The 26,528-nt window shown below is 56.3% G+C and overlaps 4 protein-coding genes and 1 long non-coding RNA gene across 8 annotated transcripts in view; 4 read left to right on the top strand and 1 right to left on the bottom strand.

Moving 5' to 3' along the window:
* Positions 1–393: 393 nt before the first annotated feature.
* On the top strand, positions 394–15,609 carry Nlgn2 (neuroligin 2). 3 transcript variants are annotated; one of them, XM_006973425.4, is made up of 8 exons: positions 396–1,373; positions 3,734–4,445; positions 7,899–7,949; positions 10,003–10,152; positions 10,316–10,501; positions 10,606–10,798; positions 11,178–11,774; positions 12,646–15,609. In XM_006973425.4, the coding sequence occupies exons 2-8, from the start codon at positions 3,974–3,976 to the stop codon at positions 13,520–13,522; spliced, it is 2,526 nt and encodes an 841-aa protein (XP_006973487.1). In that variant the 5' UTR covers positions 396–1,373; positions 3,734–3,973; the 3' UTR covers positions 13,523–15,609. The 3 variants fall into 3 exon arrangements, with proteins under 3 accessions (XP_015847789.1, XP_006973487.1, XP_076398825.1); XM_015992303.3 differs by lacking the exon at positions 7,899–7,949 and having other exon boundaries at positions 394–1,373; XM_076542710.1 differs by lacking the exon at positions 396–1,373 and having other exon boundaries at positions 3,537–4,445.
* An 807-nt stretch (positions 15,610–16,416) lies between these two features.
* Positions 16,417–17,701, top strand: Spem1 (spermatid maturation 1). The gene is made up of 3 exons (XM_006973426.2): positions 16,417–16,632; positions 16,722–16,779; positions 16,931–17,701. Exons 1-3 carry the CDS (start codon positions 16,489–16,491, stop codon positions 17,671–17,673), a joined length of 945 nt encoding a protein of 314 aa, XP_006973488.1. The 5' UTR covers positions 16,417–16,488; the 3' UTR covers positions 17,674–17,701.
* Positions 17,702–18,770: 1,069 nt separating this feature from the next.
* Positions 18,771–20,961, bottom strand: LOC143266894 (uncharacterized). The gene is made up of 2 exons (XR_013041705.1): positions 20,691–20,961; positions 18,771–20,309 (listed from the first exon to the last, which is right to left on the bottom strand). It is a non-coding gene; the product is annotated as an uncharacterized LOC143266894 (long non-coding RNA).
* Positions 20,059–22,434, top strand: Spem2 (SPEM family member 2). Its single transcript, XM_006973427.4, has 3 exons — positions 20,059–20,668; positions 20,824–20,881; positions 21,047–22,434. Exons 1-3 carry the CDS (start codon positions 20,531–20,533, stop codon positions 22,366–22,368), a joined length of 1,518 nt encoding a protein of 505 aa, XP_006973489.1. The 5' UTR covers positions 20,059–20,530; the 3' UTR covers positions 22,369–22,434.
* A 795-nt stretch (positions 22,435–23,229) lies between these two features.
* Positions 23,230–26,528, top strand: part of Spem3 (SPEM family member 3) — a 4,611-nt gene continuing 1,312 nt past the window's right edge. The window contains exons 1-3 of one of the 2 annotated variants that reach the window (XM_042282278.2): positions 23,230–23,442; positions 23,726–23,783; positions 23,891–26,528. The exon at positions 23,891–26,528 is cut by the window's right edge and continues 1,312 nt beyond it. In XM_042282278.2, the coding sequence (XP_042138212.1) occupies positions 23,305–23,442; positions 23,726–23,783; positions 23,891–26,528 (2,834 nt within the window). In that variant the 5' untranslated portion in view covers positions 23,230–23,304. The remainder of the gene's footprint in view (positions 23,443–23,725; positions 23,784–23,890) is intronic. The other variant, XM_042282279.2, reaches the window with a different exon arrangement.

The following is a 26,528-nucleotide window of genomic DNA, read 5'->3' as shown; positions in this document are numbered from 1 at the left end:
AGACGCCTTTGTAAAACTTCTGCTGAGTGGAGAAGACGTCTGGCGGGCGGAGAAACTGGAACCAATTAGGAGCGGAGGAGCGGAGCAGTGGGAGGCGAAGTTGTGGGCGGTACTAAAGGACTTGCGTCACGGATTGGCCCACTTTCCAAGTTGATCGCCGCTTCGACACCCCAACCCCACACCTCCAGCTAATTTGCAAAGATATCGGTCCCCACACAAAGTCCCGCCCCTTTCCCCGCAGGCTCCTCCCGTTCAGCTTCTAATCAGACCCTCTCCTCAAAAGGGGCGGCCCCACGGATGCCTAAGCCCCACCCATTGCCATCCAGCCCCTCCCACTTCACGAATGGCCCCTCCCCTGTGCCTAGAGGCCCCGCCTTTTTGTGTGAGGCCCTGCCCTCTGCATTTCAGATCTTCTCCCCCTTGCTAGACCCGGAGAGCCCCGAGGGTGGGAGATCCGGGGGGAAATGTCTTCACCCTGCCCCAGCCCGCTACGTCCATCCGTCCGTCTGTCCACTCCCACCCCCGTCACTGTCTTCAATCCCCCCACACTCTAGAGGGCGGGTGGGCAGGCGAGTGAGAGCGAGGGGTGTGCGCCGCTCTCTCGGCAGGGGGCGGGGGAGGCGGCCGCGCGGTGACGCGCGGGGCTGCTGCGGCTGCTCCGCCGGCGGATCATCACTCTCGGGCTGGGATGGACGCAGGGCGGGCGGGCCCTGGCGCGCAGAGCCAGGAGTCCGGGCCTCCTGGCTGCTGAGCATTCCCCAAAGCCTCCCCCAGCCCTTGCCTTCCTTCCTAGGAGCCGCGCCGACCTCTGCCTCGAGGCTCCGGACTCGGCCCCCGCCCTCTTCTGACTCCCCGGATCTCCCTCTCCCGCCCGCCCTCGGGATCGACTAGATCCCTCCCCCCTCCCCGAGGATTCCGGCTGGATCCCTGCCCCTGCACCGCGGATTCTGCGCTCCGGGGCCCCGGGCCCCTGGGGATTGCTGTGGACTCCTCCTCCAGCGCCCGATCCCTTAGGATCTTCCGCCTGGACCGCCTCTTGGTCCCTCGAAGCCGGCCCAGAGAGCCAGTGGATCTCCAATCCAATCCTGTCCCGTTGCTCCCTCCTGGCTCAGCCTTCCCCACTGCGGGGTTCCCTGTTCTTGAGCTCCCTCTGACCCCATACCCTAGCTTTCCTTTTCCCGGGGATCGACTGGATCCCGGCCCCGCCCCCCGGGGCTGGGGCGATCCCCCTCCCCCGCCGGGTGAGGCGCTGCAGGCGGGGGCTGGGCCTGCGGGGCCGCGGGGGCTCAGAGGCCGCCGCCCCCCTTCTGAAGCCCGTCCGCCCCCCACTCGGAGCCCTGGATGGAGGCACCACGGCCCCAGGGCTGATCCAGGTAGGAGCTAAGCCAGGCTGGGTGGAGGGGGCTGCGCGGCGGTCCGTTGGGGTCTTCCTCTTCCCATATTCCTCCCTGCGCCTGGTTTCCCCTAGCCTGCTCTGTCTGCGTGTCTCCGCCTAGGGATGCTCTCGCCGTGTCTCTGCGTCTTGGTCTCTTTGTCTCTGCCTCTCTCCAGTCCATGAATGATCCTTTGAATGGGCCCACAGACCCCGTGTGTTCCCATCTCCCCCTCCCCCTCCTTCTCCCCTTCCCGGCCAAGCCATTTTCCCCACTGCAGGAAGGGGGGGGGGGGCTGCGGCCTGAGCCCCTGTCCCTCAACTCTCCCCGGTTGGGGGAGTCAGGCCTGGGCTGGAATGGAAGAGCAAGGCAGAGAGGAATCGGGAGAAGGGGGAGCAAGATGTAGCAGACAGAGATGGAGAGAGAAAATGGGGGAGAGAGAAACAGAGAAAGGAGAGAGAGCGAGAGAGCTCTTGAGGGAGAAAAATCAGAGAAGGTATTTGGAGGAGAGAGCGATGAGAAACATCAAGGAGACAAATGAGAAAAGACCGAAGGATGAGACTGGAGGCAAGAGCTGGAGCGAGCCGGTTCAGGCCAAGAAAAGATGCTCCGAGAGACCCAGTACAGAGGAGAAGGGGGGGGGGGAGGACTCTAGCGGGATTGAAGAGAGAAAAGCTAGTTGGAGGAGAGGAGGCAAGGGGCCCAAAGTGCCTTAAGGGAAAGGGGTGGCTGAGGCAGGCCATGTTGGGAAGAGGAACAGCAAACCCCGGCCTGGCATAGGAAGAGGAGACCGGGCGGAGGGGGGCGGGCGGAGGGGGGGGGGAGTCAACTCCAAACCCCACTCAGGTGATGGGAGAACAGAGGCCTAAAAGGACCTGAAAAGGGGGAGGGCATGACTGGGTGTGAGTGGTGAGGACTCCTGTGTCCCCATCTCTGGAATAAATTGACACCTGCAGAGAGCCACCCGCGGGCTGGCGCCTGGCTCTGAAAAACCCGGCGTCAGCAAACAGCCCTGGAGACTGGGGGGGGGGGGTGCTGGGGGGGGCTTGCTGAAATGACCTGGGTGTCTGCCCTGCCTACCTCTGCCTAGCCCTGCCCCTGCAGCCTGAGCACCCAGGCTGGCAAGGGGAAGGGGAGGGAGGGCTAATGGAAGGGATGGGATGAGAAGAAACCTGAGGTCAAAATGCTGTGCAGAGAAACCCCAGATGGGGTCTGAGGCTGTTCGAAATTATGGAAGGAGGAAGTCAGTAGGCTTATTTGAGAAGCCCACTTCAGTACAGCATCCCCCCCCCCACCCCTACCAGAGACCTGGTCAGTAGGGTTAGGCTCTGATTGGCTAAGTGGGATGGGGGGGCATCTCTTTTAGGATTCTCTGTTCTCCTAGACTATGCTTCCCCTCATACACACTTCTTCCTCTCTGCTAAGACTGGGTGAAACTAACATTCTGACTCATGCCTCTGTCCTCCCTCTCATGGCGCGAGTGGACCCTCAAACCAAGCAGGCCCCTTCCCCTCTTCCTCTAGACCACCCCCCTCCAGGGTTAAAGCTGCAGCCGGTTGCCGAGGTAACATTGCGGGGCAGCATCCTGTCGCCCAGCAACCGGCTGCAGGATCATGCATCTGTCCCTGGATTTTGCCCCTTCAGCATCCCCTCCTCACTTTAGCCCCTGGCTCTGGGCACCCCAACTTCCAAGGGACGACATGGAAGGGCCTGAGGAGAAAGAGAGGGGTTCCCGAGTGCACAGATCCTTAGGGAATGATACATTGATGGGGACAGGAGGCACCACGGGGGTTTTGTAGTCCAAGAAGGCCCAGAGTCTGGCCTGGGATGGGGGTTCAGCGCCATGAAATTACAGCTCAGGAGTAATTAACACGTATAAACAAACCCGCCACTTCCTGCTAATTAATGACTTGGTATTTTTATTTTCTCTTCCTCGTCTGTCTCATTGTCTCCCAGGGAAGTGGGGACTGGAAGTCCTGTGTCCCTAGGGGGAGCCTGCCTGGGAGGGACTGAGGCAGAAAAGGGGCACCCTTGAGTCCAGGAAGTTCCCTTCTCTGCCCCTGCCCTGGACATTTACCACATCTGACCCCACCCCAAACTTGGGTCTCTGCGGAGGGGAGGAGGGCAGCTGGGGGGAGGGGAGAGGTGTTGGGGGGTCTGTGGGTGGGAGAAAGGGGCAACTTGATCTGAAATTCAAGCCACTAACCACTTGTCTCTTGTTTCCCCGTCCTTCCTGTCCTCCCCATCCAATCTCCCTTCCCTTCCTCCACCTCTCTGTATTTTTCTGTCTGTTTGTCTGTCTGTATCTTGCACACCCTCTCCGGGTCCCCTGTCCTCCCCTGCCACCGGTCACCGGGCAGGTCGGGCCTGCCTGCACCTCCTCCCACCTTCCTCCCCTTCCCCACCCCTCGCCCCCTCCATGGAGAGGAACAGACCCCTCTTCTGTCCCTTCTAACCCAGGTCCCTACCCGTCCCCCTCCTCCTTCCTTTCCCCGCCCCCTCCTCCCTCCTGGGGCGAGGGGGGCCTCCCTCCCTCTCCCCCCCTTCTCTCTCTCTCCGAGGGGGGGGTCAGGGGAGGGAGGGGGGGTCCCCCAATCAGCATGTGGCTCCTGGCGTTGTGTCTGGTGGGGCTGGCTGGGGCTCAACGGGGAGGAGGGGGTCCCGGCGGCGGCGGCGGCGGCGGCGGCGCCCCTGGCGGCCCGGGCCTGGGCCTCGGCAGCCTCGGGGAGGAGCGCTTCCCGGTAGTGAACACAGCCTACGGGCGAGTGCGCGGCGTGCGGCGCGAGCTCAACAACGAGATCCTGGGTCCGGTCGTGCAGTTCTTGGGCGTGCCCTACGCCACGCCGCCCTTGGGCGCCCGCCGCTTCCAGCCGCCGGAGGCACCGGCCTCGTGGCCCGGCGTGCGCAACGCCACCACCCTGCCGCCCGCCTGCCCGCAGAACCTGCACGGGGCCCTGCCGGCCATCATGCTGCCTGTGTGGTTCACCGACAACTTGGAGGCGGCCGCCACCTACGTGCAGAACCAGAGCGAGGACTGCCTGTACCTCAACCTCTACGTGCCCACTGAGGACGGTAAGGGCACGGGCACAAGGCCGGGCACCCTGTGGACACAGCCCACAAACGCACACGCAGACCCTCAAGCACAGGACCGACTCCTGCCCCTAAGCTGTGCCCTAATGGGCAATGAGGGGCAGTATGCCCCTGCAAGCCTCCGCGCATCTCCCAGGTAAGGGTGCCTGCTTCCCAGGCAGTCCTAGGAGCATCCCATAAATAGCCTCTTCCACAGCAGAAACTCTTTGTGCCCCAGAAGGAAGGGTAGCTGGCATTAGGTCAGGCTCGCCCATCCTCTCCCTAAAGAGGCACACTGTCAGATACTAAATGTTGATGGCTGGTGTTCAGGTGGTGGATGTCTCCATGGCTTGCTCAGTCACTCCAGCCTTACCTCTACCTCCTGCCTTCTCCTACTTAACTACATCCACATTTTGCTTCCAGCCATACCACACAGAGCCTCATCCTCAGGCCCACCTGCCCTGACTTCTCTCTATCATATGGCACCTATTAGTCCTTTATCTGAGTTGAGAATCCTTGTGAGGGGCACTCAGTGACTTCTTATGGGAGATTTCTGTCCTCAGAAATCCCTACACACAAAGGTCAGGGAAGCTTCTTCCACTCACGACCGTTCACACACAGCACAACAACCCATCCGAACATTTTCCTTGGGGCTGAGACGCTGTTCTTGTGAATGAATTCCTGTTCACTGTATGACAGCTCTGTACCCCAGCACCTGCTCCCGGATAGCTTTCCGCTCACCGACCTTCTGCACACCAAGATTAATCAGAACCTCTTCTACGGTCTGCAACGGATCCCAGCTACCCAAGGGTGGGACCACAGCATCACAAAGAGCCCCCACATTACCCTTCTGACATACAATCTCACCGTTCCAAAACATTTCAACACCTTCACGGAGCAGACTCCGCTGCATGCTTGCCTCCTCCAGCAACTGTGTCTGGTAACTTTACATTCAGGCCCGGCAATAGGAGCCCCCGAGGAATCCCATACGCCTGCACTGTGTACTAAAGTTCTACAGTAACTGAATCTCAACTGCTCCAAATGACCATTTGCCTAGTTGACCGTGTGCTCCAATATCTTAACAGTTACAGCTCCCAACCCCTTCACAGAGTACACAACACATGCCCAATACTTCCCTGAAATGGTATTCCCATTACTCACACAGACTCCAACTTTCCAGTATCCCTGGATGCAAATTGTGTGCTCTGGTCCTGCCCACATGTGCATTTTATGCCCACATACCCTGCACACAGACTTGTTGGCAGGTGTCGACAGCATCCTCAACACTTCGTTGACTCCATCTCCTGTCTGGAGCTCACCCTTCTGAAAGGTCCAGTACTAACAGCTTATACCTTGCACCAAGATTCCTCTCCTGACAATCACAGAATGACTCATATGCCTTAACCTGTCCATTTCCATCCTCATCTCGCTCATATGGACCAACTGCTGCCCCTCATTCCAGCCCTGCAGACTAGCGAGCTCCCCTCTCCCTATAAAACCATGACTTCTAACAACCTCGCCACAAGATCTTTCTGCCCTTTCACTTAGGAGTCCTTCACCTTAATATCTCCCACAGATGCCCCGCAACACTACGATTCATTGACTCTCCATTGCTCTCTCTCTCTCTCTACTCTGTGTGTGTGTGTGTGTGTGTGTGTGTGTGTGTGTGTGTGTGTGAGAGAGAGAGAGAGAGAGAGAGAGAGAGAGAGAGAGCGCGAGCACACACACCCGTGCATGTGTGTGGTTTTTTTGAGACAGGGTCTCACTCTTGTAACCTAAACTTGCCTAGAACTCACTATGAAGCCCAGGCTAGCCTTACACTTTTGATAATCTTCTTGCTTTAACCTCCTGAGTGCTGGGTTTACAGGCATGAGCCGCCATGATCGATGCCACCCACATTTTCACATGGTCTCATCCACTCATGTCTCCCTCTTGGGAGCTTTCTCATCACTGCCATGTGAAACATCGGACTCTTCTCACCGCTGGACTGTCCACTCCATCTCCACACAAATTGTCTCTCCCCTGCCTCCGCACCGCTCATTCCCACACCTTCTGTATTTTTAGCCTTTGCATATTGCAGACCTGACTGGGGCCTGGCACATCAGGTGATCTCACTGAATCTTCACACCAGCTCCAGGAGGAAGTGGTTCGCGCACACACACACACACACACACACACACACACACACACTTCATAGCTTCACGGTCATGAATAGCCTGCTGACTTCATCCCTACCCATATCCTCTCACGAAATAGAGGCCCTGTTCGCAAGTGGATCATCGGTTAGTTAGTCGGTTAGTGCTAGCCTGAGCCTCCTTGACCCATCCCTCCTTGAGCTTTGGGGAAAGCCAGTCAGCGCGGGGAGCTCCCTGAGACTGTTCAGATCCAGCGCTCCCCTGACTAACCCCCGAATCCAGAACAGTCTGACACCGGGCTCTGGGCGGTCTGGGACTTTTCCCGATGTTAGGACCATTTTGTCTCCCCGCCAACACCTACTTTGTGTGTCAGACTGGCCCAAGCGCTGCTTCCTGTTTGCTGTTGGCAGACGAATATCCCCAAGGGGGAGGAGGGCTCTTTAGCAGGGAACCTAGGGTGGGGCTGGTGATCCTGTGGGGGGGCAGAAATCACAATTTGGTGGGGAGGAGAAGAGGCCTGGGCAAGGGAGGAGGTTGGTGGGAGTGTGGAGGGTTAAGTTGGAGTGGAGGGCAAGACCTGATGACCCCTTTCCCTGCTCTGCCCACATTGGGGAACTGGGACAAGAAGCCAGGCCTGTGAGTGTGGATGGAAGAGAAGTACTGGTGGGTGAGGCTGGGTAGATGGGCAGGTGGGCAGCCCTGGCTGATGTACCACAGCCCCTCAGTCGGCAGCAGAGGGCTTCTGGAGGCAATGAGCTACTGAGCTTACGGGGTGGTCTGCCCCCAGCACATCCTACCCTCTGATGCAAAGGGAAGCAGAGTCCTCTCTGCGCAGCCTCCTCTTACCACCTGAGGTGGGCAGCCCGTAGCACGCGGCTGGCCCTGAAAGGAGCCTGCATGAAAGATGGCCTGGGTGGCAGGCCAGCCTTGGTGTCCCTGGGCTCCCCTCCACCCCCTCCCCCTAACACTATTTCATTTCCAGCAAATAGCAAACACACCAAAAAGCCAAATCCTTTCCAGTTAAGTCCCTGTGTCTCAAGAGAGCCTCAGCCCACTCAGGCCCCACCCCCAAACCCACCTTTTCTTTGGGGCATGACTTTTTCTGGGGAGGGGAAAAATTGGGTTATAGAAACGTTTTTCTCTTTTCTTGGTTTCTTTTTCTTGCAAACAAATTTTGCTTTTTTTGGCTTATTTTTTCTGCCTCTCCCCACCCTCCCCTTTTCTGCTTTCTCTCCTCCCCTCCCCATCTACCGCCTCCCCTGACCCCCATCTTTCCCCACAAAATTGTCCTTTTTTCTCTGTTTTGTGTTCCCGGTCTTAGGTCCGCTCACAAAAAAACGTGACGAGGCGACGCTCAATCCGCCAGACACAGGTAGATTTAAAAATCCCGCTGATGCATGTGGTTGCTTTGAAGAGGACGTTGATGGCCCTGCCCCTAACTAAATGTCCCTATAGCCCTCAAGGCCCCTCAGTCGTTCTCCCAACTAAAAATGAAAAAGAAAAGAAAAAATTTTAATAATTGGAAAAAAGAACTATGAAAAGTTCAAACAAAATTTGAACAAAGTTGGACCCACTAGTTAACCTGCGAGAAAAGCTAGCCACGGTGAAAGTGAGGTGGGAGAATGAAAAGGAATTGGATTGCCAGGGAAAAAAAATTGGACAAGATGTCGAGAGTTTGAAAGAAATCTGGACTGTTTTGCAACATGTGAAATGTACCATTTGAAAAAAAAAAAAAAGTTTTAATTTGAAGCAAAATAATATTTGAAAAAAACGGACAAATTAATGACATTCATCAAAACATCAGAAACCTGTTACAATTTCTAACCAAAAGCCTGCCAGATTTTAAAAAAAAAAAAAAAATGTAAACATCTGAAACAAATCAAAGAATTTGGAAATTTTTAAAAACAGGGCCCAATATCTTGAAGTTTCACCCCAAAATTTTGAAATAACGCAAATAATTTTTTTCTTGTTTTCTTTTTTTCCCAAATGGAGCTTTTTGTTTTTTCTTTTCTTGTTGAATCTGCCCCAAGAGCTTCTTGCTTTTTTTGTTGTTGTTTTTTCTTTCTTTCTTCTTTCTTGACCCTGGTTTTTGTTGTTGGTTTTGAAATCTTGTTGCCCCATCCCCTCTTCCTGCTCCCTCCCTTTCTAACACCCTCCCCCCACACTGGGAGAGGGCTTGGGGGAGGGTGGGCGAGAAGGAAGACATTTAGGACAGGACCCTGGAAGGAAGGACATTGTCGCCAGCCCGCCCGCCCGCCTGCCGGAGACTTGTGTCAAGTTAGGGCTGGAAGCGGTGGCGGGCTCTTAGGGGTGGACACAGAGAGAAGTCCAGAGACGCAGAGAAGATCTCAGAGCAGGAGGCAGAAAGCCAGCCTGGAGGCTTGGAAAGGGCGTGCGTGCCCTATGGCTTGCAGGTTGACCTTCTGTGTTGGCACAGGTGCTGGCTATGAGCTGTAAGGGCCCAAACCTGGCTCCCAAGGCAGGTGTTAAACAAGAACTCTGCCACTGAGCATGCCCACCAAGTATGACCAGAGTTCGAGTGAGCTGGAGTTGACCCCAGCCTTGGGACTTCAGTGAAATCAGGGTAGCAGCGGGGAGGTAGGCCGGAGTCTTGAGGACCCCGACAAGCCCTCCAGACTCCCACGCACCCTCTAGGAATTTTCATTCCTTAGCCGGGTCCAGAGCTTCCTGGCCTTGCTGCCTGGGGCACCTATGGAGAAGATTCTTCTAGACTATGGCAAGCGGGCTTCAGTGGAGGACAGGCCAGTTTGGAGGGCGGGGAGTCCAAGAGTCAGAGCTCTACTCTGACTTCATTAAGCAGGCTCTTTCCCACACTGCCTCCTCCTGCCACAGTAATTAGGCTGGGGGTTGCCATGGTAACTGGGGAGGTGACCTAGAAAGGAATTAGGGCGGGGAGGAGACCAAGCCCCCAGGGACCCTAGGGCCTGGCACCCCTCACCCACAGACTAGGGTGCCATGTGGAGCTGAGGCCCAAGCCTGAGTCTGAGGCGATGCCAGGGCCCTCCCAGCACCTCCAGCCCTAGTCCCAGCCTTGGTCCGCTCTACCCAGGAGCAGGAAGGAGTTTTGTTGTGTGTGTGGAGGGGTCCCTGGCTTCAGCAGAAGCCCCGAGGAGGGCCACTTCCTACCCTTGGCCTCTGTTGGGCTTCTTGGAAAGTGTGCCCAACATTTGGTGAAGTACTTGGAGTCATGCTAGCCAATGATGAAGAGGGGCCTTCCTCTAGGGTTAGCTGGGGAGGGAGGGAGGGGAATCCGGTCTTGCCCCCCCGCCAGGGATGGTAGTGACAAGTCTCCCGAGCTCCAGGCTGGTCCTCAGAAGGCCTGGGAGCTCCGAAGTGCTGCTTCTGGTCTGACTGTGTCCTTGTCCCCGATCTCCTGGCCCACCTGCCACCCCCTTCCCACGCAGATATCCGGGACTCTGGGAAGAAACCAGTGATGCTGTTTCTACATGGCGGCTCCTACATGGAGGGCACTGGGAACATGTTCGACGGCTCAGTCCTGGCTGCCTATGGCAATGTCATCGTAGCCACGCTCAACTACCGTCTTGGGGTGCTCGGTGAGGGTGGGCAACCAATCCTTGGGGGGCAGAGTCTGGGAGGCAGTGCTGGTGGGCCTGGTCCTCCCGAGAAGAGCCTTAGAGACTTAGAGTGCATCGAGCTCCCTGCAGAGGGGGTAGGGACGATGTGGCACCTCCAGGGAGTCCCTTTTTTCACCCCTAGGTTTTCTCAGCACTGGTGATCAGGCTGCAAAAGGCAACTATGGGCTCCTGGACCAGATCCAGGCCCTGCGCTGGCTCAGTGAAAACATTGCCCACTTTGGAGGTGACCCTGAACGCATCACCATCTTTGGGTCGGGTGCGGGGGCCTCCTGTGTCAACCTGCTGATCCTCTCCCACCATTCAGAAGGTACCAGCCGCCTCCTCCCCTGCCTTCCCTTTCCCTGGACCCTACCAAGCCTCTCCTTCTTTGGGGCCGATACGGTCTAGCCTGAGGTCTGCCTGTCCCACCAGGACTCTTCCAGAAGGCCATTGCTCAGAGTGGCACCGCCATTTCCAGCTGGTCTGTCAACTATCAGCCGCTCAAGTACACGCGGCTGCTGGCAGCCAAAGTGGGCTGTGACCGCGAGGACAGCACCGAGGCTGTGGAGTGTCTGCGCCGGAAGTCTTCCAGGGAGCTGGTGGACCAGGATGTGCAGCCTGCCCGGTATGGGGGCGGGAGAGGGCTGGGTCCAGGTCTGTACGGTCCTAGCTGGTTCTGAGGAGATGGCGGCGGCGGCGGCGAGAAGTTCCGGGGGACATTGTAGTGGGCAAGGGGAAATGGGCTCCAGACCCCCCTAGTGGCTGTCCCTTAGCAGCCTCCCTCAAGTGAAGGTCACCGCATCACATAGCTCAAGCACAGGGTTTCACAGAGTGCTTTAGGTGGCTCTCCAGAGAAGTCCAAATGCCATGAAGGACTCTAAGAGTCTTCCAGTCATGGAGGAGGGTTTTCCAGGCAGAGGGGAGCACCCGTGTACGACTTAGGAGGCCATGGGTCCAGAGGAGGCCAGAACTGGATGGTGAGACCTTGCCCCCCTTCTCCGCAGCTACCACATCGCCTTTGGGCCTGTGGTGGACGGCGACGTAGTTCCCGATGACCCCGAGATCCTCATGCAGCAGGGAGAATTCCTCAACTACGACATGCTCATTGGTGTCAACCAGGGAGAGGGTCTCAAGTTCGTGGAGGACTCTGCAGAGAGTGAGGATGGCGTGTCCGCCAGCGCCTTTGACTTCACGGTCTCCAACTTTGTGGACAACTTGTACGGGTATCCGGAGGGCAAGGACGTGCTGCGGGAGACCATTAAGTTCATGTATACGGACTGGGCTGACCGGGACAATGGCGAGATGCGGCGGAAGACCCTGCTGGCACTCTTTACCGACCACCAGTGGGTGGCCCCGGCTGTGGCCACTGCCAAGCTGCATGCCGACTACCAATCCCCCGTCTACTTCTACACTTTCTACCACCACTGCCAGGCCGAGGGCCGGCCGGAGTGGGCTGACGCCGCCCACGGGGACGAGCTGCCCTACGTCTTCGGGGTCCCCATGGTAGGCGCCACCGACCTCTTCCCCTGCAACTTCTCCAAGAATGACGTCATGCTCAGCGCAGTGGTCATGACCTACTGGACCAACTTCGCCAAGACTGGGTGAGGGCCAGAGGGCCCAGGGGGGGCTGGGTGGGACACCCCTGTGGGCTGAGGTCCCCTTGCCTTCCCCGGCGGCTTCTCCTTCCCACCTCGCCCCACACAGCCACCACGCCTCTAGGAAGACACTGGCTCTTACCTCCCCTTGCTCTCCTGAGACAAACTGCGTTTGTATTCAGGCACCGAGGGTCGGGGACTCACTGGCATTAGGAAGGTCCCCGTCTTTTCTGGGGTGGACTTTCTGGGTGGCTTTGTCGTGGCCGCTGGCTGACCACCTTGATCTGCATCTGAGTGTAGAGGGTTTGGGTTTCTGTCTGTCTGTCAAGGCATCTGCCTCTTTCCTGAAGTCCACTGACTTCTTTGCACGCTTTGGTTTTTGTCTCTGGGCTGCTCTCCCCAGGGCTGTCTTCCTGTCCCCTGGCTGTCTCTCATGGGCCTTTGTCTCTCCGTTTCTGTCTGTCTGTCTGAGCTCTGTGTCGCTGGCTAACTCTTCTAACTTCATCTCTGTCTCTGCAGTCTGTCTTCATAATTTTTGGGTTGCCCACCTGTTTCTCTCTCTCTGTGTCTCCTCTCTGCCCCCCATCTGTCTATCTGTCTCTCTCTGTCTCCTCTCTCCTCTCCCCCGTCTCTCTGTCTCTGTCTCTGTGTGTGTCTCTCCTCTCTGTCTCTGTCTCTCTGACAGGCTCTCACTACTTAGCCCAGGCCACCCCTCTTGAGTGCTGGGGTTGCAGGCATGCACCACCATGTCCAAGCTCTTCTAGCTTTAGAGGTGCAGCCCTCTCCCAGGTCTCCGACTTCTCCCCCTCCTCCGCTGCGGCTGCTCCTCAGGAGCCCCCTCACCCTCACGCCCCTCCTTGCCCTCCTGTGCCCACAGTGACCCCAACCAGCCGGTGCCACAGGACACCAAGTTCATCCACACGAAGCCCAACCGCTTCGAGGAGGTGGTGTGGAGCAAGTTCAACAGCAAGGAGAAGCAGTACCTGCACATAGGCTTGAAGCCGCGCGTGCGCGACAACTACCGTGCCAACAAGGTGGCCTTCTGGCTGGAGCTCGTGCCTCACCTGCACAACCTGCACACGGAGCTCTTCACCACCACCACCCGCCTGCCTCCCTACGCCACGCGCTGGCCACCCCGCACCCCCGGTCCCGGCACTTCCGGCACCCGCCGGCCGCCCCCGCCCGCCACCCTGCCGCCCGAGTCCGACATTGACCCCGGCCCGAGGGCCTATGACCGCTTCCCCGGTGACTCGCGGGACTACTCCACGGAGCTGAGCGTCACCGTGGCCGTGGGAGCCTCCCTCCTCTTCCTCAACATCCTTGCCTTTGCCGCCCTCTACTACAAGCGGGACCGGCGCCAGGAGCTCCGGTGCCGGCGCCTTAGCCCACCCGGAGGCTCAGGCTCAGGGGTGCCCGGCGGGGGCCCCCTGCTCCCCACGGCCGGCCGGGAGCTGCCTCCCGAGGAGGAGCTGGTGTCCCTGCAGCTGAAGCGGGGTGGGGGTGTCGGGGCGGACCCTGCTGAGGCCCTGCGCCCTGCCTGCCCACCCGACTACACCCTGGCCTTACGCCGGGCACCGGACGATGTGCCTCTCTTGGCCCCGGGGGCCCTGACCCTGCTGCCCAGTGGCCTGGGGCCCCCGCCCCCGCCCCCACCCCCTTCCCTCCATCCCTTTGGGCCCTTCCCACCTCCCCCTCCAACTGCTACCAGTCACAACAACACGCTACCCCACCCCCACTCCACGACGCGGGTATAGGGGGCGGCTTGGGGAGGCCTGCCTCCCTCACCCTCCCCAGCCCAGGCCACTTGAAGGCAGGGAGGAGGACTTGGCACCGGGCTCCCCCCCCCCTGCGCCCCCCCCCCCCCGGATTTGTCAGACGCCGCCGAGGAGCAGCGCTAAGGTGGACATGGGATTCCTCACTGGGATGCAAGTTTTCCCCCAAGCAGAGAAGCCCATTCTCTTCTCTGGACCTGGGCCTTTGAACACCTGGGGGTGTCTTTGCCCTCCCTCGGGACACCAGTCTTCGGTGTGTGGCAATGTGGAAGTCTTTTTTTCCCACGTGAAGGTTGCTTTCCTCCTGAGGGGGTGTTTTCCCATGTGCAGGGTGAGGTGGTTTGTTTTGTTTTGTTTTTTTTTGCCGCCCTGGACACGCGTTGGCCCCCCTCAAAGAATTTCTGCGGAGATTTGTACCCCAGAATCCTGTTCCCTCATGCCTTTGTACCCCAGAATCCTGTTCCCTCTTGCCTTTGCCTCCTCCCCACCCCACCCCCTGGAGACCCTGGAAGTGATGTGTTCACATACAGTGACCCTTGGCCACACCAGACTATACAGGGTGATGCCTGGGCAACAGCAAGAAAATCACAGGCCCCCTGGACCTCACTCCCCCTCCACCCTGAAAAGCATGTTTCTCCCCCATGGCACAAGTCAGGTGAAGCATGTTCTCCCTGGAGGCCCCCCGCCTTCCACAGACAACACAGATTTCCTGCCAGAGGAAAGGGAGGAGATCTGTGCATCCCAGGACGGCCTGGAAACTTACCTGCCCACGGTCCAGGACACATTTCACGGAATGGAAACATGTTCTCGCATGTGGATGTGTGTTTCCCAGGCAGAGGGTCCCGCTCTTCCCAGCACTTCCCCCCGCGTCCCCCCTGCACCTCAGGCCCAGCACACAATTCCTCCTGACAAGGCAGGTAGGAACAGACTTCAGACTGACAGACGCCACGGGGAAGTACACACTTGAAGGGAGATGCTGAGGTGGGAGAATGTGGGGGCATGGTACATGTCACACACGAGGCCATGCATGTTTGACCTAAGCCCTCACGGGGCCTGAGGACAGCTTTCCCTCAGTCCTTGAGATCATTGCTCATCCGTGCCAAACTGGTTAGTGGGGTGGGGAGACTCAAAAATGTGCCAAGGATCCCCTAAGTCCTAGTCCAGGGAAGGGAAATGCCAAGGACAGGTGGCAGCTAAGTCCCCATCCCTCATGTCTCAGCCCCATGTCACGTCTCCGCATCCGCCTTTGTTCCTCATTCTCCATCACTGGCTCCTTCTTCGACGCTCTCCCCATCTCAGGGTCAGACCAGCCCGCTCTCTTCACCCTCCTTGACCTGCCTCCCCTTCCTGATTGGCTGAGCTGAAGGAAAGGAGCCACAGAAGGGGGAGGGGAGGAGCCAGGGGAAAAGGTTACGCAGAGAGGTTGGGGAGAATGAGGTCAGCTGCACCGAGGAGCAGATGGAGGGGGCCGTGGAGGACAGGGCTTGGGCAGACACCAGCAGGAAGGTTTTGAAAGGCAATGTGGGAAGCAGCTGCCCAGAGCTCTTTGTGTTTGGACCTCTGGGGAGAAGAACGATGTCAGGAAAGGTTTTAAGGGACACCGGTGGAGGTGTGACCGAATCCTCATGTATTGTGTGGCTTTCCGTGGGATGTTAGTGCCAAACTTGTAGAGGGGTGGGATGCTGTCTTTCTACTGACGGGGATGCTGTCTTTCTACTGACGCCCAGATCCAGAATCCTTGGTCTTGAGTCCCCTGTCCTTTTCCCGCCTTCCACCCATGGAAACGAAGTTCTTTTCTGGCCCATTCCCCTGCCTGGTCTAGCAATTCTTGGAACAGCCATGCCTTCCAAATGCTATCAACCTGGGCCCTGAGCCCTGTAAGTGGATTCCTCAGAGCTGGGGTGTGAGGGGGGGGGCTGGGGGACCCCATGATACAGCCACGGACTCCAATGCCCAGCCCCTTTCCAAACAATCCCATGTCCCCACCCCCACCCTTTGCGGCTCTGTACACATTTTTAAACCTGGCAAAAGATGAAGAGAATATTGTAAATATAAAAAGTTTAACTGTTGGTGTGTCTGCTGTTATGTTAGAAGGGGGGGGGCGGCCCCAGCCCTGGTTGTGTCTGTTGGAAGGTGGTGGGAAGTAGTTCCCCTTTTCAGGAAACTCCTGAGATCTGAGGGGAAATAGCAGGAGTAAGGGTGCCTTAATGACGGGAATGATGGCTGAGGTAAAGACAGGATGGTCAAATAGTCACAAACACTTGTAAACATAGCATCCAGGCAGTTGTTGGGGAGGGATCATGAACTCAAGACCAGCCTGGACTACATGTCTTTAAAAAAAAAAAGAAGGAAAGAAAATGCTGAACTGGAGAGATGGCTTGGAGGTTAAGAGCACTGGCTGTTCTTCCAGAGGTTGAGTTCAATTCTCAGCAACCACATGGTGGCTCACAACCATCTGTAATGAGATCTGGTGCCCTCTTCTGGCCTGCAGGGACACATGCAGGCAGAATACTGTACACGTAATAAATAAATGATTTTAAAAAAATGCTAGACATGGTGCGCACTGTAATCCCAGTAGATAGGTAGAGACAGGATCAGGAGTTCAAGGTCACTCCTGGCTATGTAGAGGCCAAGATCAGGAGATGTGTGTGTGGAGGGGAGTGTCTAGAACCCAGTGTTGTTTTAGAAGGAGGAGGAACCGAAGAGGGCAGATGCCCAATGGTTAGAGAGTCTGTGGGCTTGGTCTCTGCCAAGGTCTGGACTAAGGCTGGAGGGTCAATCCTGGGCATGGCACCTTGAGAGTATCACCTTGGCACATTATGAGGGAAAGCCTCAGCATCATTGTGACCCGGTCACTCTCAGGACCCCTCTGGGTCAGGTAGCAGGTCACTGGGCACTAGGGTTAGTGGGCTGGGGGCCTAAGGGCCCTGGTGGCCCTAGGGACCGCCATGGCCATGGCTGAGCGGTCACGGTCTGAGTGGGACTCCTATCAAAACCCCAACAGCAACAACTGCCAGGACGTGGGAAACTCCATTCTGATACTGTTGGGTCTCATCATCTGTATTAACATTGGCATCAACTTGGTGACCCTGGTCAGGGATGGGAGGGGTGGCTGGGGTGGCTGGGAGGCAGGCCCGGTTACAAGAACCTACTCGTGGTCACCATGTCCTCCTGTACCTAGCTCTGGAGCCGACTCCGCATCATCTTACACCAAATATTCCATATCATTTGTGAGAAAGGTAAGAACGGCGAGAGGTGGGGGCCTAGGGGGAGCAGAAACCAGGCTTCTGTCCCACCCGACCCTGAGCTGTTCCTTAATGGCTGGAGCAGCCTCTCTCCCAGAGCCCCACCTTACCTCTGTGGAGAAGCCAGCCTCTCCCTCCTCCACAGAAACTACTCAACTATACCCACCTGGGAGGCAGATCCAGCCCTTGAGGAAACAGACCTACCCTGAAGTCCATCTTCGATGTACCATGGACCCCATGAAAATGACCGTGACCCCCCCACCCACTCGCCGACACCGCCGCAGAGCTTCCCAGTCTCGCCGTGCCCACCGTGCCCACCGGCCGACAGCTTGGGCCCCTGACACCGATGAGGAGAGGTCTCTGCATCAGTGTCAGGCCATCTGCTCCCGCCACTGGGATGGTCCTAAGGACTGGGAGAGCTTCCAGCCCCTGCAGGAGATCTGGGAACCCTGGACTCAGGATGGTCTAGAGCAACCTCCCCAGACCATCCGTTTCCAGCCAACAGTAGAGGGACGGCCTCTCAAAACAGAGATCCGGTCGGAGCAGGGCCTAGAGGCCTATGTGTATACTGTGAACCCCCCACCTCCCAACCCAGAGGCTTTGAGCCATAAAAACAATGGGGTGGGGCCAGGGGCAGGGGCTGAGGGTGAGCAAGCACCGTGCCAGCCTGCCTCACCAACCTTCCTGGGTCCAGCAAACATCCCTGAAATACCTCGGCGCCGTTCCTCGGGCCGAATAGTGTATGATGCCCGAGATGTGCGGCGCAGGCTTCGAGAACTGACCCGCGAGGTAGAAGCTTTGTCTCACTGTTACCCCTTGGTTTCTGGATCCAGCACAGTTGAGGGGACAAGCAAAGATTGGGTGTATCGTCCCCTGAAGGGAAGATGACTGGGGGGAAAATAAAAAGGAGAGAGGACGTAGCTTGTGGTAGTCTGGGGGAGGGTCCTCAGAGTGCCCAGAATCCCTGGTTGCTGAGAATGACTTCCCTTGAAACAGGGAGAGCCCTGGGGACCCTTGTCAACTTCTTGCCTTCATAGGCCCTGTCCTGAGCCCTTCTCAAGGCCCTTCTTGGTTCCAAGACTCCCAACTGCCTCTATCCTGTTTTCTTTAGTGCCCAGAGAAGCCACCAAATCCAGCCAGATCCCCAGGCAGTCCTGAACTAGAGGAAAGACCTCAGGCCCCACGGACCTAGCTCAGAGGTCTGAGGAGCCCAGGTTTAGGCTCCAGATCCAGCAGAAACAGGGGTCCCTCTAATGCTCTAGTTTCTTTGGGCAAAGATGTTTTCGAGGGAGGGTCTCTAGGCCCTCATGATCTTCCAGGCAAAACCTGAAGTTCCCGCAACCCTTTTGAATAGACTTAGAAGCAGTAGGTAAAACAATAGGGACACTCTTAAAGAGACGCCATCCCTAATGTCTCAGGCTTGTGTGGTTTTATGCCTCATATGGTTATATGTCCACAAAGGTGGAGGCTTCAGTCAAATGACTTGCTTGTGGCCACAGACATCAGGGACCATGTTCACAGCCTTAAGACTTTCTACCCCCACATCCCCATTCCTGCTAGTGGATCAGCCCAGCCTACATTTTACCACGTGACCTCCAAATATTCCATCCACTGGACAGAAGAGAAACGACTCCTGTCCTGCTGTCAGACTGGCTGACATTCTCCTAGGCATGTGCACACATAAGCTTGGGAACAAGAAATCATGTGACCCCAGGCTGAAGGTACTGGACATCACCTTTCATACTAGATGGATTCCTGGAATGTGAGCATATTTTCTGTGAATCACCTTTTCTGTTTACATCCAGCTGGAGTTATTGAAGTTGAGTGGTAGCACAGGCCTGTAATCCCAGGACTTGGGAAGCTGAGGCAGGATGATCACGGCAAGTTTAAAGCCAGACAGGTTTACATACCCAGTTCTAGGATAGATGGGACTATAATAGCGAGATGCCAACCATATCAGTGAAACAAAACACACGAACAAAAGGTGATCATTTCAAGTTATTTTTATTCTATGGGCACATAGTAAGCATGTACTGTGTATTTGGAGACCATAAGAAACACCTTTCTTCCATTTCTGCTAAATAGTTTGCTGTAGGAGACATTCTTGGTTGGCAGATGGAAGCAGGAAGATCAAGGAGTTCAAGGAACTCCTTAACTACGAAGTTTGCCAAGGTCACCCTGGTTTACATGAGACCCTGTCTCAAAAGAGCAGGGAAAATGACTGTTGGGGGTGGTGGTGGCGCCTGCCTATAATCCCAGCACTCTGGAGGCAAAGGTAGAATGTTTGTTGCAAGTGCAAGGCCAGTTTGATCTTGAGTTCCAGGCCAGGAAGGATTACATAAGACCCTGTTTTATCTTTATGAGACAGGGTCTTCTTACTGTGTGGCCTTGGCTGGCCTGGAAGTCACTGTGTTGATCATGGCTGGTCTTGAACTCATAGAGATCCGCCCTGCCTCTGCATCTGGAATGTGGGTTAAAGGCATGTGCCACACCATACCTGGCCTCTTTTTTTCTTTTTCTTTATAAAGATTTTTGTTTTTTAAATTAGATGTCTATGTGAGGGCAGATATGTGCACTTGAGTGCAGTTGCAGTGGAGTCCAGAAGAGGGCGTTAGATCCTCTGGAACTGAAGTTTTAAGTAATTGTGGGCCACCCAACCTGAGTACTGGGAACTAAACTTGGGTCCTCTGCAAGAGCAGTATGCACTCTGAACTGCTGGGCCGTCTCTATATCTCCTGCTAGATTCTATCATCAAAACAAATGCAAACAACCCACACTTGCAATCTGGGTGCGACGTTCATGGACAAGTGATTGTTAACCTTTGTCATATCAACAATTACATCATTTTATACTTTGTTAACTGTGTGGACTGTTTTTTTTCTAGTGCCGAGTAAACGTGTTTGGCAAGGACTCTGCCTCTTCACTACACTGGTGTGTGTGTTTGTGTGTGAGATTTAGATGGTACCACTAGCTCCAGGAGGGCCTGGAACTAGACCTCTTCTTGTCTCAGCCTCTCCAGCAGCTAGGCCTGACAAGCCCATGCTTTTCATCGCTACCATGCTGTGCTGGGGTTTTCTTAAGGTGGCAGTTGGTGGCTTTTCAACTTGGAGTAGGGGTGGATTGATGGGCAGACAGTTTCTTGGGAAGGAAGGAGGACCACCGTGGATGTTGGTAGTGGGCAGGACAGCAATCTCAGCAAGGTGGACGTCTGTGTGATGCTGAAGCAAATGAGCCAGCGCCGGACACGGACGATTAGGATGAGGAAATGGTCGGGATGGGGAAGAGCGGACACTGCTAGGTGTCGTCCCTGTCGATGGCGACCTCAAAGCAGGCACGAGATGCGACATATCCACAGCCTACACGTGTGGCCGTGTGTCAGAAGAGCAATGAAATCCTTTATGGATATTTTGACAGTCTGAAGACTGTCTCATGACTATAGCTGCCATACTTTCTGATCAGGAACCAGACGTGGGGTTAAGAGTGGAGGCAGGGAAGACTGAACTCCAGTACCTGGGGGCCATGTTCTAGCAAATGGAAGGCAAAGGATAAAACTTGTCATGCAAGGGGTCACATTAGTGAGTGAAAGAGCAGCTACCTCTCCATTATGACCCCAACCTGCCTCATTATGACCTGGCTCCCTCTCCCAGACAGGAAGCATCTCTCGATACTAGCATGGATACAGTGTGGGGTGGGTGGGCTGGGTGGGGGGGTGGGCTGGCCCAGGTGGCCTTAGGACCCCCCCACCATGGAAAACCAGCTATGGCCCGGCACCCTGGGATGCTGCAATCAATACCCAGACAGCCCCCAGGATGCTGAAGACATCTTATTCCTGCTGCTGGGTCTCATCATTCTCGTCAACATCGGCATCAACGTGACGACTGTGGTCAGTGGTTCCTGTGGCTCACCCGTAGGGATGAAGAAGGCTGAGTAGAGAAGCCAGCTACAGGCTTGCTCCACTTGCAGAAATGGGTGGGATCGTTGGGACTGGAGATGGTATTAGAAAACCGGTCTTGACTCCCATCTCCCCACCACCCGCAGATGTGGCATGGGCTCCAGAACGCCTTAGACAAGATGACCTTTTGGATGAATCAGAACAGTGAGTATGCTAGACAATAGCCACACACACACACACACACACACACACACACACACACACACACACGACTCAAAAAAAAAAAAAAAGAAAGAAAGAAAGAAAGAAAAAAAGCACCAGGGCCAAGCGTTCTTAACCCTGAACTTTTCGGCTCTTGTTCTGCAACAGAAGTAGTCCGGGCTACCGAATATCCCCTGAGAGCGCTCCCAGCCAACATCCAGGACGTGCACATCCATTGCATCCTGGACCCTGTACAAGTGAAGATGGCGCAACCCACACACTGCTCCTCTTCCTACCACTATCTCCGTCAGCGCTGTAGCGGCAAGCATCGCCGCCGCCGCAGGCGCTGCCGCAGCCGCCACCCACCGGGCAGCCACATCCGCTTCCCACCGGGCCGCTACGGCCACCAGCGGAGGCTTCCAAACAACAGGCCGCTCTCCCGCCGCTGCCTACCCTTCTGCAAGCAACCTCAAAGCCACAGGACGTCACCGCTGAGGCCGCTGCCCTTTTTTGACCTGGAAGACCGGGATTCCCTTCCGGAGGACGACCAGTCCTGCCCGCACCCCAAACACCCCTCCAGGGGCTGGGGCGGTTTTTATAAGCCGAAAGGTCTGGCCTCCAATGTGGGACTGTGGGGCCGCCAGGGCGGAATCCTGGCCAGCCTCCCGCTGCCCTCTCTCTACCTGTCCCCGGAGCTGCGTCGCCTGCCCAAGCGGGTAGAGGCCAAGTCAGAGCTGAGGCTGCAGACCTTCGGCCCCCATTACTCCCAGTCCCGGATTTGGGGTAACGTGGAAGCTGAGCAGTGGGCCTCATCCCCGGCCCCTGCCCGCTGGCTGCTTCCTAACCCCTCCTGGGTCACTGTGGGCTACAGCCCTTTCTCTTCAGGGGGGCACGTACCCCACGATGCCTGGGAGCAGCGGCGGCGTGGGGTGGAGGGCTCTGAGCCACCGCCGGCCTTTGTGAGCAGGAACCCCAGGCCGGAGGCCCAGGGCTACCGGGAGCACAGCTCCTCCCAGGCCTACCGGCAGAACCTACCTAGCTACAACACTCACAGCCAACCCAACTACAGCCCGCCGCAGTCCACCGGACACATGGGGTACAGCTCCCGGGAGTCCCACGAGATCCGCAGGCGGACCGCCGACTGGACCGACGTCTTCCCCTCCCGGCACCCTCTGACTACTTCTACCTCGCTCACGGCGCTGGGTGAGACTTCCTACCAACGGGCCCCAGCTGCCAGCTCCGGCCTGATGATCCCGCACTCCTCTCAGGCCTCGCCTGAAGTGCAGGCTTCTGATCCAACTCCGCCTCCAACCACCTTTATTCCGCTCAGTCGGAATCCAGGTGGTAATGCCAGCTACCAGGTGTATGACAGCCTGGAGCTGAAGAGGCAGGTGCAGGAGAACAGAGGGCGGGCCAGCTCACTGCCACCACCGTCCACCTCGGCCTCAAGGCCGTCTCTGCACAGGAGTCGGACGGGGAAACTTAACTGACCAGCACGCGGATGTGGGCAGTGGAGCGGGGCATGGAGAAAGGAATAAAGAGAAAGAGTGGAGAAACCCTTGTTGGTGGTTTGGAAGTGCCTTCATCAGCCTGGGACTCCTGATGTGAGAAACCAGCCACTTCCTTGGCATGATGCTCCCGCCGGTAGCCCCCTCTCGATCCTGTCTGAAATGTCTTAAACTGCAAATCACAGGTCTTCAGAGCACCACCTTGCTTCAGTTCTTCCTTTTCCCCAAAGGGACTGACCCAGCTCTGCTCAAGAAACAGATCAGGACTTAGAGAAGGTGGCTCTTTGGCTGGGTGCTGGCTGCTTTTGCAGAGGACCTGGGTTCGGTTCCCAGCACCCACGTGGTGACTCATAACCATTTGTAACTCCAGTTCCAGGGGGCCTAATGTCCGCTTCTGACCTCCATGTATACCAGGAATACATGTGGCACACATATATGCAGTCGAGACACTCATATACATAAAATAAATTTGGGGGGCGGGGAAAGGGAGAAAAAGAAAGTGAGGTCAGACACCAGGCAGATAAAAGCTTGAGGCCAAGTGTCGGAAGAAGACCAAGGCTCTAGGTTTCAGCCAGGTCCCTGAGGTCAAGGGCATCCCAGTCTTAGGCGTGCATGATCAAGGGGTGAAATTCTGGGTTTTCAACTGCCGGAGTGATGGCAGGAGGCATGTTTGAGCTGAGTGAATCAGCTCACTGTGGGGGAATGGTTGGTAAAAGGGAGAGGTGCTGGCCAGCCTATAGGCACAGGTTACCCAGGCTTGGTTACCAGGGAACTTCATTCTGGGCTCTTCCACCAGCTCATTATGATCCCAATCACCTGCCCCATTATGACTCAGTCCTCCTCCCCTCCCCCACTAGGGGAGTCTGCCTCCCAGTATGTGGGGGCTACGGGGCCTAGGTAATCCTGGGACCCCCTGTCATGGGTGAACAAGTCTACCATGGAGCCCAAGCATGCTCTGGCACCAACCTCAGGAAATGCCAGGATTTAGGAGATTCAATTCTTCTGATTCTGGGCAGCTTCATCTTGCTCAACGTGGGAATCAATGTGGTGACTCTGGTCAGGGCAGGGTCTAGGCAGCAGGGCGGCGGGGGCTCTGGGCTTTGGTTGTTTGTTTGGAGACAAAGTCTCACTATGTGGCCCTGTTTGAATCCCAAACTTAAGATCTTCCAGCCTAGGTCTCCTGAGTTCTGTAATTATAGGCATGTGCTACCATGCTTGTAGCCTGAGAGCCGGGTTGTTCCAGGGGCTGATGTGGGTGGGCCGCTGGGATATGGCCAGAGGAATGTCGGCCTTCAGGGCTCACTGCACTTCTGGGCTCTCCTTCCTCTGCTTCCCTCAGCTCTGGAAGCATCTGAAGAACTCACTGCGGATTCTATTCCATCACTTTTTCCCCAAAGGTGAGTGGGCTCCTACAGGGTCTCCTGGAGATGTGGCTTGTCCCCTTTGTCACTGTCCCAATGCCCACCTGGGCACCCTGTCCTTTCCCGTCCTCCTCTCTCTGCAGACAAGCAACCTGCTGATCTAAACGGCCGACCCATGTGCACGCGTTGCACTGCAGACCCCAAGAACCTGTACTCAAGGATTTCTTCCCGATTTCCCCGCCGCCCCAGTTTCCTGCTTGGGCATACCAATCACTTTGACTCTTGGGTACCAGACACAAACGACGAGAACATTTCTAGGTGCTGCTGGATGCCACCCCAGTGCAGACATGGCAGAGCTCCCACGGAAGCTCCATGGGAACTGTGGAAAGAAGGACCGATGGGAACTGGGGAAGCCCCTCAGGCCACAGTCATGAAGATCCAGGATCCTTTATTTTCCAGGCCAGAGATTTCTCCCCAGATTCCAAAAATACACAAGCTGAACATGGTTCCACCTTCTTCACCCCAAGAGAACAAGACTAAAGCACCAGATGACAGTCCACCCCATGCTCAAGCCCAGGCTCTAACCTATTCTTCGACCAATACCCATGAGCTCCCCTCCGCTCCGTCCCAGACTCAGACCTCAGAACCCACTCAACTCAGGGCACAGGGTCTTGAGCACACCTCAGCCTATACCCCACCAACCCACGCACCTGACTTTGTCTCAGCTCCTACCCCAGCCCCCGGTGAAGCCCCAATACCAGCCAATGCTTCACCCCCAACCCCATCCCATAACCCAGCCCCCACCCCATCCTATCCCCCAGCCCAGGCCCCAACCCATAATCAAGCCCATATCTTGGATCAGGCCCCGCCCCGTATCACACTCCAGGTACCAGCCCCAACCCAAGCTCAGGGTTTAGCCCACAGCCCCGAGCAACCCTCAGCCCATACATTACCTCAGTCCCCAACCCAGGCTCGTGCACATGCTGCCTTCCAGTCCCCAGGCCGTGACCCAGTCCAAATCCTAGTACACACCTTGACACACCCCCAAGCTAATGTCCCCGAGCAAACAACATCTCAAGCCTCCACACATGCCCCACCCCATTCCCTCCTTCATTTGTACGACCGCATCCCAGGGCCTAGGCCGACCCCTGCCCCAGCCCCTGTCCCAGCCCGCTCCCCAGCCCCTGCCCTAGCACTGTCCATGACCGTGACAACTACTCAAGCCTCTGCTCATGTCCCTGTCACCACCTCTCACCCTACCCTACCTCCCGTTCCTTCCATGCTGGCTACCTTTGACCCCAGCTTCTCCACCGGCCACATGGTCTATGATGCCCTCAGAGTAAAGCAGAACGCCGAGAACTTGAGGTGTTTCAGGAAGGACTTGAACACCCTCTCCAGGCCCCAAGAGGTGAAGGGCCTGGTAAATTCCGGTCCTGCCGAAGAGACACAAAAGCAGCATGGTGGGGGCCGTGCTGAGCCTCCTGCCGGGCCTATACTTGGTTACCTGAAGTTGGGGACCATGGACGGGAAGACCTCGGACAATGCCGAAGAGAAGTTCCCCCAGCCCAGGACCTCCCTTGACTGCGGCTTCCATCCTTGCTGCTCTGAGAGCAAAATCGAAGACTCACAGGCTCCGGTCTACCCCAAGTTCCTGGTCTACACCCAGAACGCCACTCCCTCTAAGCCTTGTTTGCATACTCCAAGTGCTGCTCAGAGCACACTGCCCAGCACCCCACCTCCGTGCACTCTCGCTCTGCCGCTAGTTTCTCCCAGGACGTTTGTTGTTCCTCAGAAGCACTCCAATTTACCACAAACTCCCACCTTTCTCTCAACCTCCAAGTCTCCTCAGACTGTCTCTTCCCCTCATTTCTCTGTCGCTTCTCAGTTCTCCACCATTTCTCAAACCTTAATCCAACCCCCAAACCCTGAGAATCAAAACCTTAACCAAGGCTTTGGCCTTCAAAAGACCCCATCCCTTGCCAAGGAATCTAGAGTTCCCAGGAACCCAGGCCTTACCCAAGTTCCAGGCCTCCAGAAGAACCCAAGCCTTGTCCCAAATCCAGGCCTCCAGAGGAACCCAAGCCTTGTCCCAAATCCAGGCCTCCAGAAGAACCCAGGCCTTACTCCAAATCCAGGCCTCCAGAAGAACCCAGGCCTTACCCAAGATCCAGGACTCCAGAAGAACCCAGGCCTTACCCAAGATCCAGGACTCCAGAAGAGCCCAAGTCTTGCCCCAAATCCAGGACTCCAGAAAAACCCAGACCTTACCCCAAATCCAGGACTCCAGAAGAATCCAGGCCTTACCCAAGATCCAAGACTCCAGAAGAACCCAAGCCTTACCCAAGACCCAGGCTTTACCCTGAATCCATGCCTCCACAAGAACTCAGGTTTCTACAAGTTTCCAGGCTATACTCAAGATCCTTACCTCTGCATGAATCCAAACATTTCCCAAGACCCTTGCCTTCAAAAGAATCTAGGTACCACTCCAGATTCTGGCCTGAGGAGTTCAGTTGCCATCCAAGATGCCGGTGCCCTTAGGAACTTAGGTGTCATCCAACCTTCCAACCTCCACAAGAATATAATATTCAATCAAACATCTGGTCAGAGGACGTTGAGCTTTATGCAAGACTCTGTGGTCTACAGGAATGGTGCATTAACCCAAGACACTGTAATCAACAAAAATAAAGGTCTCTCCCCAGTAGGGGACCAAAAGTGGCTAGACTCCTCTCACAATTCTGGAGGTAACAATGTTTCAGGAAATGTACAACATCCAGGAATCTG

Source organism: Peromyscus maniculatus, chromosome 8 (genome assembly GCF_049852395.1).
Source record: "Peromyscus maniculatus bairdii isolate BWxNUB_F1_BW_parent chromosome 8, HU_Pman_BW_mat_3.1, whole genome shotgun sequence".
Taxonomy (NCBI): domain Eukaryota; kingdom Metazoa; phylum Chordata; class Mammalia; order Rodentia; family Cricetidae; genus Peromyscus; species Peromyscus maniculatus.
This window is presented reverse-complemented; position numbering and strand designations above follow the sequence as displayed.

Bases quoted from the DNA above. Each gene is read 5' to 3' on its own strand.
- Nlgn2 (XM_006973425.4), top strand. From the start codon at position 3,974: ATGTGGCTCCTGGCGTTGTGTCTGGTGGGGCTGGCTGGGGCTCAACGG. The intron at 10,799-11,177 runs GTATGGGGGCGG...CCTTCTCCGCAG, and splicing joins CAGGATGTGCAGCCTGCCCG to CTACCACATCGCCTTTGGGC. The intron at 11,775-12,645 runs GTGAGGGCCAGA...CTGTGCCCACAG, and splicing joins ACCAACTTCGCCAAGACTGG to TGACCCCAACCAGCCGGTGC.
- Spem1 (XM_006973426.2), top strand. From the start codon at position 16,489: ATGGCCATGGCTGAGCGGTCACGGTCTGAGTGGGACTCCTATCAAAAC. The intron at 16,633-16,721 runs GTCAGGGATGGG...TCCTGTACCTAG, and splicing joins GCATCAACTTGGTGACCCTG to CTCTGGAGCCGACTCCGCAT. The intron at 16,780-16,930 runs GTAAGAACGGCG...CCTCCTCCACAG, and splicing joins CCATATCATTTGTGAGAAAG to AAACTACTCAACTATACCCA.
- Spem2 (XM_006973427.4), top strand. From the start codon at position 20,531: ATGGAAAACCAGCTATGGCCCGGCACCCTGGGATGCTGCAATCAATAC. The intron at 20,669-20,823 runs GTCAGTGGTTCC...CACCACCCGCAG, and splicing joins GCATCAACGTGACGACTGTG to ATGTGGCATGGGCTCCAGAA. The intron at 20,882-21,046 runs GTGAGTATGCTA...GTTCTGCAACAG, and splicing joins CTTTTGGATGAATCAGAACA to AAGTAGTCCGGGCTACCGAA.